Source organism: Stegostoma tigrinum, chromosome 6 (assembly GCF_030684315.1).
Source record: "Stegostoma tigrinum isolate sSteTig4 chromosome 6, sSteTig4.hap1, whole genome shotgun sequence".
Lineage (NCBI taxonomy): Eukaryota > Metazoa > Chordata > Chondrichthyes > Orectolobiformes > Stegostomatidae > Stegostoma > Stegostoma tigrinum.
In genome coordinates, this window is record NC_081359.1 from 114551484 (window position 1) to 114566733 (window position 15250).

The 15250-nt window shown below is 48.8% G+C and overlaps 1 protein-coding gene across 2 annotated transcripts in view; it reads right to left on the reverse strand.

Moving 5' to 3' along the window:
• LOC125453604 (protocadherin-16-like) overlaps positions 1 to 15250 on the reverse strand; it is a 344257-nt gene that overhangs the window by 127642 nt on the left and 201365 nt on the right. Inside the window, exons 5-6 of one of the 2 annotated variants that reach the window (XM_059646910.1) lie at positions 12289 to 12525; positions 5357 to 6364 (exon numbers count right to left, since the gene is read on the reverse strand). In XM_059646910.1, coding sequence (XP_059502893.1) covers positions 5357 to 6364; positions 12289 to 12525 — 1245 coding nt within the window. The remainder of the gene's footprint in view (positions 1 to 5356; positions 6365 to 12288; positions 12526 to 15250) is intronic. The other variant, XM_059646911.1, reaches the window with a different exon arrangement.

Below are 15250 nucleotides of genomic sequence, written 5' to 3' on the forward strand. Positions count from 1 at the left end.
GCCAAGCAGCATCTCAGGAGCACAAAAGCAAGAGGGGGATGGGGAGAGGGAACTGGAATAAATAGGGAGAGAGGGGGAGGCGGACTGAAGATGGAGAGAAAACAAGATAGGTGGAGAGGAGAGTATAGGTGAGGAGGTAGGGAGGGGATAAATCAGTCCAGGGAAGACGGACAGGTCAAGGAGGCGGGATGAGGTGGTACGTAGGAGATGGAGGTGCGGCTTGAGGTGGGAGGAAGGAATGGGTGAGAGGAAGAACAGGTTAGGGAAGCAGAGACAGGTTGGGCTGGTTTTGGGATGCAGTGGGGGAAGGAGACGAGCTGGGCTGGTTTTGTGATGCAGTGGGGGAGAGGAAGAACTGGGCTGGTTTAGGGATGCAGTGGGGGAAGGGAGATTTTGAAGTTTGTGAAGTCCACATTGATACCATTGGGCTGCAGGGTTCCCAAGCGGAATATGAGTTGCTGTTCCTGCAACCTTCCGGTGGCATCATTGTGGCACTGTAGGAGGCCCAGGATGGACATGTTGTCTGAGGAATGGGAGGGGGAGTTGAAATGGAGTTGAAAATCACCCAAGCTATTTTTCCATCCCCACCCTTGTCTGTCTTCCGGAGAGACCAGTCTCTCCGTGGCTCCCTTGTCCGCTCCACACTCCCCTCCAACCCCACCACACCCGGCACCTTCTCCTGCAACCGCAGGAAGTGCGACACTTACCCCCACACCTCCACCCTCCTCCCTATCCCAGGCCCCAAGATGGCCTTCCACATTAAGCAGATGTTCACCTGCACATCTGCCAATGTGGTATACTGTATCCATTGCACCCGGTGTGGCTTCCTCTACATTGGGGAAACCAAGCGGAGGCTTGGGGACGGCTTTGCGGAACACCTCTGCTTGGTTTGCAACAAACAACTGCACCTCCCAGTCGCGAACCATTTTAACTCCCCCTCCCATTCCTCAGACGACATGTCCATCATGGGCCTCCTGCAGTGCCACAATGATGCCACCCGAAGATTGCAGGAACAGCAACTCATATTCCGCTTGGGAACCCTGCAGCCCAATGGTATCAATGTGGATTTCATAAGCTTCAAAATCTCCCGCTCCCCCACTGCATCCCAAAATCAGCCCAGCCTGTCTCTGCTTCCCTAACCTGTTCTGGGATAGGGGTGAGGGAGAAAGTGTGGGGGCAAGTGTAGCACTTCCTGTGGTTGCAGGGGAAGGTGCCGGGTGTGGTGGGGTTGGAGGGGAGTGCGGAGCGGACAAGGGAGTCGTGGAGAGAGTTGTCTCTCCGGAAGGCAGACAAGGGTGGGGATGGAAAAATGGCTTGGGTGATGGGGTCGGATTGTAGATGGTGGAAGTGTCGGAGGATGATGCGTTGTATCTGGAGGTTGGTGGGGTGGTATGTGAGAACGAGGAGGATCCTCTTTGGGCAGTTGTGGTGGGGGCGGGGTGTGAGGGATGTGTTGCGGGAAATGCGGGAGACGCGGTCAAGGGCGTTCTCGACCACTGTGGGGGGAAAGTTGCAGTCCTTGAAGAACTTGGACAGCTGGGATGTGCGGTAGTGGGATGCCTCATCCTGGGAGCAGATGCGGCGGAGGCGGAGGAATTGGGAATAGGGGATGGAATTTTTGCAGGAGGGTGGGTGGGAGGAGGTGTATTCTAGGTAGCTGTGGGAGTCGGTGGGCTTGAAATGGACATCAGTTTCTAGCTGGTTACCTGAGATGGAGACTGAGAGGTCCAGGAAGGTGAGGGATGTGTTGGAGATGGTCCAGGTGAACTTGAGGTTGGGATGGAAGGTAAAATGGTTGGTAAAGTGGATGAACTGTTCGAGCTCCTCTGGGGAGCAAGAGGCGCCGCCGATACAGACATCAATGTAATGGAGGAAGAGGTGGGGGTTTGGGGCCTGTGTAGGTGCGGAAGAGGGACTGTTTCACGTAACCTACAAAGAGGCAGGCATAGCTTGGACCCATGCGGGTACCCATGGCCACCCCCTTTGTCTGTAGGAAGTTGGAGGAATCGAAAGGGAAGTTGTTGAGGGTGAGAATGAGTTCGGCTAGGCGGATGAGGATGTTGGTGGAGGAGGATTGGTCGGGCCTGTGGGACAGGAAGAAGCGGAGGGCCTTGACGCCATCTGCATGTGGAATACAGGTGTATAGGGACTGGATGTCCATGGTGAAAATGAGGTGTTGGGGGCCAGGGAATTGGAAGTCCTGGAGGAGGTGGAGGGCGTGGGTGGTGTCACGGACGTAGGTGGGGAGTTCCTGGACCAAAGGGGAGAAAATGGAGTCCAGATAGGTGGAGATGAGTTCGGTGGGGCAGGAACAGGCTGAGACAATGGGTCGACCAGGGCAGGCAGGTTTGTGGATTTTGGGAAGGAGATAGAAATGGGCCGTGCGGGGTTGGGGAACAATGAGGTTGGAGGCTGTGGATGGGAGGTCCCCTGAGGTGATGAGGTCATGAATGGTGTTGGAGATGATGGTTTGGTGCTCGGGTGTGGGGTCATGATCAAGGGGGCGGTATGAAGGGGTGTCGGAGAGTTGGCATTTGGCCTCAGCGATGTCAAGGTCAGTGTTCCATACTACCACTGCGCCTCCCTTGTCTGCGGGTTTGATGGTGGGGTTGGGGGATGTTCTTCCCCTCCCCCCACTGCATCACACAACCAGCCCAGCCTGTCTCTGCCTCACTAACCTGTTCTTCCTCCCACCCCAAGCCGCACCCCCATCTACCTACTAACCTCATCCCACCTCCTTGACCTGTCCGTCTTCCCTGGACTGACCTATCCCCTCCCTACCTCCCCACCTATACTCTCCTCTCCATCTTCGGTCCGCCTCCCCCTCTCTCCCTATTTATTCCAGAACCCTCACCCCATCCCCCTCTCTAATGAAGGGTCTAGGCCCGAAACGTCAGCTTTTGTGCTCCTGAGATGCTGCTTGGCCTGCTGTGCACATCCAGCTCCACACTTTGTTATCTTGGATTCTCCAGCATCTGCAGTTCCCATTATCTCTGAGTTTTCTGGATGTCAGGTTGATGGGAGTACAAGGTTTGATGGTGAGGCAGGTGGTGGAAGCAGGACAGTGGCACAGAGACACGGTCAGATCCATTGTGATGGTATTGAGTCGGGTCTGGGGGTGCACACCGGCTCACGGTAGGGCTTTGGGGTGTGGGTGGTTGCAGATGTTGGGGTTTTGATGGTAACCCAGCCAATCCTCGCTGATTTTCTCTCTCTCACCCAGAATGTCGGGACAGTCATTGGACATTGATAACCTGCCTCTGACTTGCATTTGGGACAAGTCTGGGCACAGATTCTGATGCAATAATCGGTATCAGTGTTGGCACCGATAGTCATTGTCCTGGAGGTCTATATCACAGAAAAAGGCTTTTTAGCCCATTGAGTCTGTGCTGGTCAAAAATAATAATATACACCAGTGCAGTGAAATGAGTCACATACTACATCACACTGAAATGTGTACATTTGCACCTGTAGAATAGATGCCATTTTAACCACTGCATCGTTCCGTGCTTTCCAGACTATTTCCTGACTTGCCCTTCTCTCCAGTCCAAGGATCACTAGACAGGGATTAGGAGTCATGCCTGATTGCTCCTCTCCCTGTAATCCAGAGATCACCATGTGATGTGGATAGCTTGATTTTGTTTTGTATTGCTGGTTTTTAAGTTTGCTTGTTAGATTTTGATCAGATTTGTGATCTGTAGGCTTTTCATGGTATCTAAGAGGGTTTTATGATTAATTTGTAATTATTTCTGTAGCCATCATGATTCATTTCAAGATGGATAGTGAGAGAATGACTTTATGGAAAGCACTGAGTTCTTTTCACTTTGCAGACAGTTTCTGCAGTGAACATATTCGGCTCCACTTTATGAGGCTAGCCTTTGGCTTGTCTCTTTTGATTCACAGAAATGCCCATATCTTGAAAAAAAATGCTTTTTTAACGTGCCATTTATGGACACTTCATAGAATCCCTCCAGTGTGGGAGCTGGCCATTCAGCCCATTGAATCTATATTGAACTTCCAAAGAGCATCCCACCCAAACCCAGTATCGCCCAGCCTATCCCTGAAACCCCGTATTCCCTATCACTGATCAGTTCCTCCTAGAAGGGGAGAAGATGGTTTAGAATAAGGAAGGTGTACAAATACCACCCTCATTAATGACGTCCATATCTTGAGAAATAAGAAAAAAAATTGTTAAAAATACGCCTTGTTGGAGTAAGGGGTTTAGGATGAGAAGTGTTTGGTTAAAGCCCTGTAGAGTTGATGTAAAATGGGGAGATTTAAAGTTCAGTGATATCACAAATCCAAGAAGAGGCTATCAGGACCTCACAATCAGGAAGTCGCATCTACATCAATTCCCATTTGAGACAGGGACAGGAATTCTCCATAGTGTCTGAGGACTGGGATGCAATCCTGTTTGGATTGGTGGAATTGCATTTTTATTGTGTGTTTTGAACTCTTTAAACATGTGTTAGATGTAAATAATTTGGTTGATTCTATTTTATCTTTGTTTCTTTGTGTAATTAATCTCTGTTTTATTCTTAAAGCCAAATCTGCAACATTGTATGTTTATGTCTGAGTGGGAGACCACCTTGCTAAAGCCACTTAAAACAAATGATGATCTATTGAGTCAGTTTTCAGCTTGGGATCTGACTTGTCCAAAAATAACATCAGCTGGGATTGTAGAACTGGACAGTCATTGGGAGAAAGATCCCTAGCTGACCTCCTCTCTCTCTCTCTCTCTCTCTCTCTTTCTGTCCAATGTATGGGTTATTTAAACTGACTGTTTTCCTCTCAGTTCCTGTCTGTTTGCTGACATCCTTTAATGAAGGAAATCTGCTGCCATGACCCGGTCTGTCCTATGTGTGATTCCAGATCCACAGTAACGTGATTGACTCTTAACTGCCCTCTGAAATAGCCTAGCAATCCACTCAGTTTGAGGGCATTGAGGGCTGTGTAATAAATTCTGGCTCAGCCAGTGATACCCACATCCCACAGATAAATAAAGAAACCTCGCAGTATCTTGGGGCTCAGTACTGGTCTGATGACACATTAACCAAGAAGTTGTTACTTTGAATAAAAACCAAAAGAACTGCAGGTGTTCTATACCAGAAACAAAACAGAAGTTGCTGGAAAAGCTCAGCAGGTCTGGCAGCATCTGTGGAGAGCAATCAGAGTTAACATTTTGGGTCAGTTCTGGGGAAGGGTCAGCAGATCTGAAATGTTAATTGTGATTTCTCTTCACAGGTGCTGCCAGACTTGCTGAGCTTTTCCAGCAACTTCTGTTTTTGTTTTGTAAGTTAATTTGAGTTTATGCGGATAACCAGAGAAGCATAGAGAAGGGAGACCAGAGAATTACCGGTGAAGGAGTCAATTTGAAAGCTGGAATGTGCTGGGAGCAGTCTGTAGGTGAGTTTGCTGTTAATCCCATGGTCACGATCGGTTGCTAGGATCCGTCCAATGGGTGATGAAGGTGGCATGTTCTCCTGGATGGTGAAAAAGTATTGGTCCTCACTGAGCTTTGGTGCATTGTCATTCTCATCAGTGATACAGACTCGCACCATGGCAGTCCCTGTTTTCCTCTGGTCACCCTCAGTACTCGAAGCCACTACAGTCAAACTGAAAAGGTCTTTGTTCTCACGGTCCAGGGCACTTTTCACATATAACCAGCCACTCTCAGAAAGGATTCCGAAATTGGCTGAGTCACCATCAGTCTGCAGGTGGTAAGTGATATGGCTGTCTCTGCTGTCCTGACTCAGGGCCCGGACCTGGAGAAAGCGAGTGTTAACAGCTGTCCCTTCTTTGACCTCAACCCTGTAGGTCAATGTCTCAAAGATTGGGGCGTTATCACTCTCGTCCTGAATGTGAATGATTAATGTGAAGGTGGAACTGAGCTGTGGAGCTCCACTGTCTTTAGCCACAATTTTCAGGTCATAGCGTGGAAGCGTTTCGTAGCTCAAAGATCCGATCATGCGCAGCTTCCCAGATGTTCGGTCGATGCTGAATGTCCTGTCTTCATTAGAAACAATGTCGAACTGCACCTGGCCATTGGCTCCACTATCCTGATCGTCTGCATGTACAGTATAGATAACAGAGCCGATCTCTGTGTTCTCTGGAACCAGAATCGACTCAGAAGAGGTGGGGAACGTCGGTGTGTTATCATTGATGTCAGATATTGTGATCTTGACTTTCGTACTGCTATAGGCAGGAGGGGAACCACTGCTAGCCTGAACATCCAGAATCACAACAGGATGAGACTCATGGTTCAACGGAATGCTGGTCCGGATCAAACCCGAGCTAACACCAATTGCAAAGTAACCATTGGGATCTCCAGAAGAAATTGTGTACGAGATAGAGCCTGAGTGACCTGTCAATTAGAAAAAAATCCATCAATCAGTTGTCAAGCGATGTGAACCAGCTAAGTTGTGAAAATGTTCCCGAGGTTTACCTGCACCCACACAAACTCTTCACACAGCTGTCTCTTTGTTGAATTAATTCACCTGGTTTAACCACAGAAAGCAATGTCTTCAGACAGAAAGGAATATTTAATTTCCTGCTCACACATAAATTTAACCCTCTTTACTGTACAGAGCGGTTTAGCGGACACGAGAAGGAAGGCATTGCCTGGGTGTATTCTTGTCCCACTCCTTCATGGGTCACAACTCAAAAAAAATCATTTTACCCAGTTCCCAAAATGGCCAATGACACAATTTCTCTAATTTCAGATTCCTGTGAGCCATTCCCAGAACATAGAGACATTATGTAGTCAGTCTAACTACAGCAGTGAGAAAACAATAAATGATTCCAAAAGAGAGGATGAATATGCATTTGGAGAGGCAGGGATTAATCAAGGACAGCCAGCATGGCTTTGTTAAGGGGGTCATGTCTGACCATCTGCCTTTAGTTTCTTGAAGAGGTGTAGATGAGGAAAATGCTTTGATGTCATCGACTTGGGCTTCAGCAAGGCTTTGATAAGGTCCAACGTTTGTGACTGATAGCCCATGCAATCCAAGGAAATTTGGCAAATTACATACAGCAATTGCTGAGCAGCAGGTAGCAAAGGGCAAGGGTTCAGGGTTAGTGACGAGATGCCTGTGTGCAGTGAGGTCCCAGAGGGGTTAGGATCAGGGCCCTTGCTGTTTGTAGTTCATAAAATTGATTTACACTTTAGACATTAGGAGGTTGATCAGTAAGTTTGGACATACAGTACCACAAAGAATTGGTGGAATGGTAGATCGTATGCAGGATAACCTACCACGAAAGAGACAGAGAGATCAGACGGTTAGATGGGCCTGATGGGTAATAATATGTTTGGGGCTTAACTGATTGGAGTTGAGAAGAATGAAGGGTGATTCTGTGAAGAAGAAGACAGAAATCATGAAGCCATCTTGAGTCTGCTTGATCATATCCTGTATTTCTAGATATTCTGCTATTATTATAGATTCTGACATTTTCCAAAGAACAGGCATGAGGCTCATTGGCCTCTAGATATCTGTATTCTGCCTGCTTCCCTTTTGAAATAAAAGTGTTTTCATGGCAGCTTTCCAATCCTCTGGGACTTTTGTGGAATGTAAGGATTCCTGGAAGATTACTACCAGTGCATCCATTATTTCTGTAGCAATTTGTTTTAATGTCTGAGGATGCATCTCAAACAAAGAACAAAGACAATTACTGCACAGGAACAGGCCCTTCAGCCCTCCAAGCCTGCGCCAATCCAGATCCTCTATCTAAACCTGTCACCTATTTTCCAAGGATCTGTATCCCTTTGCTCCCTGCCCATCCATGTATCTGTCTAGATACAACTTAAGTGATGCTATCGTGCCCGCCTCTACCACCTCCACTGGCGATGTGTTCCCGGCACTTACCACCCTCTGTGTAAAGAGCTTTCCACACATATCTCTCTTAAACTTTTCCCCTCTCACCTTGAAATCTTGACCCCTAGTAATTGAGTCCCCCACTCTTGGAAAAAGCTTCTTGCCATCCACCCTGTCTATACTTCTCATGCCCCCCCTCAATCTCAGTCTTTCTAGTCTAAATAATCCTAATCTACACAACCTCTCTTCATAGCTAGCGCCCTCCATGCCAGGCAATATCCTGGTGAACCTCCTCTGCACCCTCTCCAAAGCAACCACATCCTTTTGGTAATGTGGCAACCAGAACTGTACACAGTACTCCAAATATGGCCGAACCAAAGTCCTATACAACTGTAACATGACCTGCCAACTCTTGTACTCAATACCCCGTCCGATGAAGGAAAGCATGCCGTATGCCTTCTTGACCACGCTATTGACCTGCGTTGCCACCTTCAGGGAACAATAGACCTGAACACCCAGATCTCTCTGTTCATCAATTTTCCACAGGGCTTTTCCATTTACTGTATAGTTTGCGCTTGAATTGGATCTTCCAAAATGTATCACCTTGCATTTGCCTGGATTGAACCCCATCTGCCACTTCTCTGCCCAACTGCCCAATCTATCTATATTCTGCTGCATTCTCCGACAGTCCCCTTCACAATCTGCTACTCCACCAATCTTAGTGTCATCTGCAAACTTGCTAATCAGACCTTGTATACCTTCCTCCAGATCATTTACATATATCACAAACAACAGTGGTCCCAACACGGATCCCTGTGGAACACCACAGGTCACAGTTTTCCATTTTGAAAAACTCCCTTCCACTAAAACTCTCTAACTATCGAACATATCTGTTAAGGCCCCAACTATTTCCTCTCTCGCTTCCCTCAGTAACCTGGGATAAATCCCGTCCGGACCTGGGGACTTGTCCACCCTAATACCTTTTGGAATACCCAACACTTCCCTCCTCCTTATGCTGATTTGACCTAGAGTAATTAAACATCTATACCTAATCTCAACATCCGTCATGTTCCTCTCCTCTGTGAATACCGACGCAAAGTACTCATTAAGAATGTCACTCATTTTCTCTGACTCCTAGTGTAACTTCCCTCCTTTGTCCTTGATTGGGTCAACCCTTTCTCTAGTTACCCTCTTGCTCCTTATGTACGAATAAAAGGCTTTGGGATTTTCATTAACCCTGTTCGCTAAAGATATTCTGTGACTCCTCTTAGCCCTCTAAATTCCTCGTTTCTGACTGGTAATATTTTCCTGATATTCTTCCAAAGCTTTGTCTCTTTTCAGTCGCCTAGACCTTATGTATGTTTCCTTTTTCCTCTTAGCTAGTCTCACAATTTCACCTGTCATCCACGGTTCCCTAAACCTGCCCTTTCTATCTCTCATTTTCACAGGAACATGTCTGTCCTGCACTCTCATCACCCTCCCTTTTAAAAGCCTCCCACATATCAAATGTGGATTTACCCTCAAACAGCTGCTCCCAATCCACATTCCCCAGATCCTGCCGAATCTTGCTATAGTTGGCCTTCCCCCAATTCAGCACTCTTCCTTTAGAACCACTCTCATCTTTGTCCATCAGTGTTCTAAATCTTACGGAATTGTGATCACTATTCCCAAAGTAATCCCCTACTGTAACTTCCACCTGGCTGGACTCATTCCCCAACACCAGGTCCAGTGTGGCCCCTTTCTGAGTTGGATTATTTACATACTGCTCGAGAAAATCCTCCTGGAAGCTCCTTACAAATTCTGCTCCATCTAAACCCCTAACGCTAAATGAATCACAGTCAATGTTGGGAAAATTAAAATCTCCCATCACCATCACCCTGTTGCTCCTACGTCTTTCCATAATCTGTCTACACATGTGTGCATCTATCTCGCGCTGGCTGTTGAGGCCTGTAGTACAAGCCCCAACATTGTCACTGCACCCTTCCTATTTCAGAGCTCTGCCCATACTGCCTCATTGCTCGAGTTCTCCATTGTGTTCTCCTTCAGCACAGCTGTGATATCCTCTTTCACCAGTCATTCAACTCCTCTACCCATTTTATCTCCCTGTCTATCCTGCCTGAAACATCTATATTCTGGGATATTTAGTTGCCTATCTGGCCCTTCCCTCAACCAAGTCTCAGTAATAACAATAATATACTCCCAGGTACTAATCCAAGCCCTAAGTTCATCTGCCATACCTACTACACTTCTCGCATGAAAACAAATGCACCTCAGACCACCTGTTCCTCTGTGTTCATCATCTGCTTTCTGCCTACTCTTCCCCTTAGTCACACTGACTTCATTATCTAGTTCCTTCCAGGCTTTAGTTACTGCCTCCTTACTGTCCACTAACCTCGTCATCTGGTTCCCACCCCTCTGCCACATTAGTTTAAACCCTCCCCAACAGCGTTGGTAAAAGCAGCCCCTAGGACTTTGGTTCCGGTTCTGCCCAGGTATAGGCCGTCCAATTTGTATTAGTCCCACCTTCCCTAGAACCGTTCCCATGTCCCAAAAATCTGAACCTCTCCGTTCTGCACCATCTCTCAAGCCATTCATTTATCCTGCCTATTTTTTCATTTCTACTCTGACTAGCACGTGGCACTGGTAGCAATCCTGAGAATCCTACCTCAGGTCCTACTTTTTAACTTGGCTCCTAACTCCGTAAATTCCGCTGGTAGGCCCTCATCCCATTTTCGACCTATATTATTGGTGCCTATATGCACCACCACAGCTGGCTCTTCCCCCTCTCCCCTCAATGTCCTGCAGTCGATCTGAGACGTCCCTGAACCGTGCACCTGGAAGGCAACTTATCATTTGGAAGTCTCGTTTTCGACCGCAGAACTGCCTATCTACTCCCCTTTCAATTGAATCCCCTATGACTAAAGCCCTTCTACTCTTATTTTTTTCCTGCCCTTCTCTACAGCAGAACCAGCCACGGTGCCATGAACCTGGCTACTGCTGCCTTTTTCTGGTGAGCCATCTCCCCCAACAGTATCCAAAGCGGTTTACCTGTTTTGGAGGGAGATGACGGCAGGGGACACCTGCACTGCCTTCCTGCTTTTTCTCTGCCTTGTGGTCACCCATTCCCTTTGTCCCTCAGTGATCCTAATCTGCGGTGTGACCAATTTGCTAAACGTGCTATCCACGATTTCCTCAGCATCGTGGATGCTCCAAAGTGAGTCAACCCGCAGCTCCAGAGACATCATCTCATCAGGTCGAGGGAAGGCATATGGGCCACATGCTTTTTTCAGTTGAAACACAGTTTCTAAAAGCAGGGAGAGTAATGCTGGAGTCGTACAGGACTTTGTTTCGGCAATAGCTGGAATACTGTGTGCAGTTCTGGTCACTACCCTGTAGGGAGAAGTGCAGAGGAGATGCTGCTTGGCCTGCTGTGTTCATCCGGCTCCACACTTTATTATCTTGGATTCTGCAGCATCTGCAGTTCCCATTATCTCTGCAGAGGAGATTCACCTGAATGTTGCTAGAATTGGGCAGGTCAGTGATGAAGAGAGGCCGGATTATCTCAGGTTGTTTTTGTTGGAGCAGAGATGGATGAATAGTGAGCTGTTGGAGGCGTATAAGAGATGGATGAATAGTGAGCTGTTGGAGGTGTACAAGAGATGGATGAATAGTGAGCTGTTGGAGGTGTTCAAGAGATGGATGAATAGTGAGCTGTTGGAGGTGTACAAGATTTTGAGGGGCATGGACAAGGTGAATAGGAAGCAAAAACAGAAGTTGCTGGAAAAACTCAGCAGGTCTGGCAGCATCTGTGGAGAAAAATATCAGAATTAATGTTTCGGTTCTGGTGACCCTTCCTCAGAACTGTTGCCCGACCTGCTCAGCCTTTCCAGCAACTGATTTACAGCATCTGTAGTTCTTTTGGGTTTTATGAATAGGAAGCAGTAGCTCCCCCAGTTAAAAGGTCAGGAAGCATAATTTTACAGAGAAAGGCAGTCGGTTTAGAGGCGAATGGATGAAAATAATTTTCACCCAGATGGTTCTGGAATGCACTGCCTGGGAGGAAAAATGAGGGATAAAATCTCACAATCTTTGTAAAGTCCTTCGATGGACACTTGTTCTAATTGTAGATTTAATGTGTGCTTGTGTCAGCACAGAGCTGTTGGGCTGAAGGTCCTCTCCTGTCCTGTATGATTCGCAGTCAGAGAGAAGAGACTGAGAATGACCAATGTCCAATCAGAGTGAAGCTCTTGTGAATGATGGATGTGAGTATTTTAAATGTATCACCATGAACGACTCAGCTGTTCAGGGTTTGATGACACTTTTTGTGAACAATGTGACAAGAGTGGCATAAAATTGAACAGAATTCCAGCATCATGAACATGTTTCTTTGGTACAGGTCAAAGGTCTTAGGCAGAGATCAAAGGTGATTCTTGACCAGGGTCCACAGCCTATGTCATCTGAAATGTCCCAGACTCACCTGGAGAGTTTACAGCCCTGACAGAGCCAATATGGGACCCTCTCCTCACATCTTCAGGGATGGTGAAGAAATACTGAGCTTGTTCAAAGAGTGGTGGTGAGACTGTACCCGAAACGATGCTGATGTTCACCATGGCATTGACCAATGATGTGAGGCCTCCTGCATCCTGGGCCGAGATGACCAGTTGCTGGACTGTCCCTGCCCTGTCATGTACATGAGCAACAAGGGACAGGACACCTGTCACAACAAGAAACAGTTTTACTTTCAGGGAACGGACCCCAATTATTAGATCAACTGCAACCCAACCATGGCCTGACCCCATATACACAGAGTGCATATCGACCCCTGACCCCTGACCACAAACCATGCTATTTGGCACAACACATATCCACCGCCCATGTTTACTCCTCACAGAATTAGGAATCAACAGGATTTCTTTTTTTCCTGAGTTTCCAGAGAAAATTTGATTAGTTATTTTTGTCACTTTATTTTTATACTTGTTCTGTGGACTTCCTGTTGGAAAAGGCAAGTGTGATTCCTCAGAACAATAAGAGATGGCTGTGGAATGAGACCATTAAAGGGTCTGACTGCACTGAACACTGGCCAAAGGCTAATGGCTGTCTGTGGCCAGCTGCCTGTGACTGGTTTTGGGAGCAGTATGTTCACTGTCTGTGAATCTCAGGACAATCTGCCAATTCTTATTCAAGAAGAAATTATCTTAAGCCTTTGCTGCTTACTGCAGAGCGTATCTTGGCACGTCTGAGTGCTGTTAGTTGATGCAGGAAATTGACCAGGCCACAGGAACAGGGAGACAGCTGCCTGTACTCCTGGCCAGCATCCAGTGACATTTATAACACCATACGGTAAGGTGTGACCCTGGGACCGAGCTACACCTGCCTCATCCAGGCCCTGGCTCTCCTTCTGCTCAAAAAGACAGTGCAGCACCATTCAGGCAGATCAAACACAATGGCCAAACCAGAAAGAGTGACAGTGTTACTGCTGCATCAGGCAGAACATTCAAACTGATCCTCAAACTTCACCAGAAACTACTGGTCAATGTCTGTGTGACAGGTTCAGTGCAGAGCAACCGTGTGGGGCAGGGGTCAATGTGGAGCGACTGTACGGGGCAGGGGTCAGTGCAGAGTGGCTGTGCGGGGTGGGGGTCAGTGCAGAATGACTGTGTGTGACAGAGGGCAGTGCAGAGAGACTGTGTGGGGTGGGGGTCAGTGCAGAGTGACTATACGGGGCAGGGGTCAGTGCAGAGAGGCTGTGTGGGTGGGGGTCAGTGCAGAGTGACTGTACGAGGCAGGGGTCAGTGCAGAGTGACTGTACGGGGCAGGGGTCAGTGCAGAGTGACTGTGTGGGGTGGGGGTCAGTGCAGAGTGACTGTGTGGGGTGGGGGTCAGTGCAGAGTGACTGTATGGGGCAGGGGTCAGTGCAGAGTGACTGTACAGGGCATGGGTCTGTGCAGAGTGACTGTGTGGGGTGGGGGTCAGTGCAGAGTGACTGTACGGGGCAGGGGTCAGTGCAGAGTGACTGTGTGGGGCAGAAGGCAGTGCAGAGAGACTGTGTGGGGTGGGGGTCAGTGCAGAGTGACTGTGTGGGGTGGGGGTCAGTGCAGAGTGACTGTACAGGGCAGGGGTCAGTGCAGAGAGACTGTGTGGGGCAGAGGGCAGTGCAGAGAGACTGCATGGGGTAGGGGTCAGTGCAGTGTGACTGTACAGGGCAGGGGTCAGTGCAGAGAGACTGTGTGGGGTGGGGGTCAGTGCAGAGTGAGCGCATGGGGCAGGGGTCAGTGCAGAGAAGGATAGCGAGATGGAGTGATGGAGAGAGAATGAGAGAGTGGGAGAAAGTGAGAATGAAAAAGTGATATAGAAATAGAGGGACAGTGACAGAGAGAGAGTGACAGCGAGATAGAGAAATAGAGAGATAGAGAAAGGTAGAGCGACAGAGAGATTAGAGAGAATTGGAGTGACTCTGAACTGTCAGGTGGGAGACAAGATTCCATCATCAACAACTCACAAAATAAACCCCCTGTGGTTGGGGAGAGAGGATAAGGGAGTCTGGGGAGAGAGTGGAGAAGGGAGTGTGTGAAGAGTGGAGGAGGGAGGGTGGGGTGGGAGGAGGAGGGAGGGTGGGGAGAGTGTGGAGGAGGGATGGTGGGGAGAGAGGGGCAGGGTCGGTGGGCAGAGAGTGGAGGAGGAAGGGTGTGAAGAGTGGAGGAGGGACTGTGGGGAGAGAGTGGAGGAGGGAAGGAGGGGAGAGAGTGGAGGAGGGAGGGAGGGGAGAGAGTGGAGGAGCAAGGGTGTGAAGAGTGGAGCAGGGAGTGTGGGGAGAGAGTGGAGGAGGGAGGATGAAGTAGGGAGAGTGTGGGGTAAAGTTGAAGGGCCAGGGTAGACCAAAGGGAGAAGAGTGAAAGGGAGAGGTAGAGGGAGTGGGAGAGTGGAACAGGGAGAGGTAGAGGGAGTGGGAGAGTGGAACAGGGAGAGGTAGAGGGAGTGGGAGAGTGGAACAGGGAGAGGTAGAGGGAGTGGGAGAGTGGAACAGGGAGAGGTAGAGGAAGTGGGAGAGTGGAACAGGGAGAGGGAGTGGGAGGGTGGACAGGGAGAGGTTGAGAGAGTGGGAGAGTGGAACAGGGAGAGGTAGAGAGAGTGGGAGGGTGGAACAGGGAGAGGGAGTGGGAGAGTGGAACAGGGAGAGGTAGAGGAAGTGGGAGGGTGGAACAGGGAGAGGTAGAGAGAGTGGGAGGGTGGAACAGGGAGAGGTAGAGGGAGTGGGAGAGTGGAACAGGGAGAGGGAGTGGGAGGGTGGACAGGGAGAGGTTGAGAGAGTGGGAGAGTGGAACAGGGAGAGGTAGAGGGAGTGGGAGAGTGGACAGGGAGAGGTAGAGGGAGTGGGAGAGTGGAACAGGGAGAGGTAGAGGGAGTGGGAGAGTGGAACAGGGAGAGGGAGTGGGAGGGTG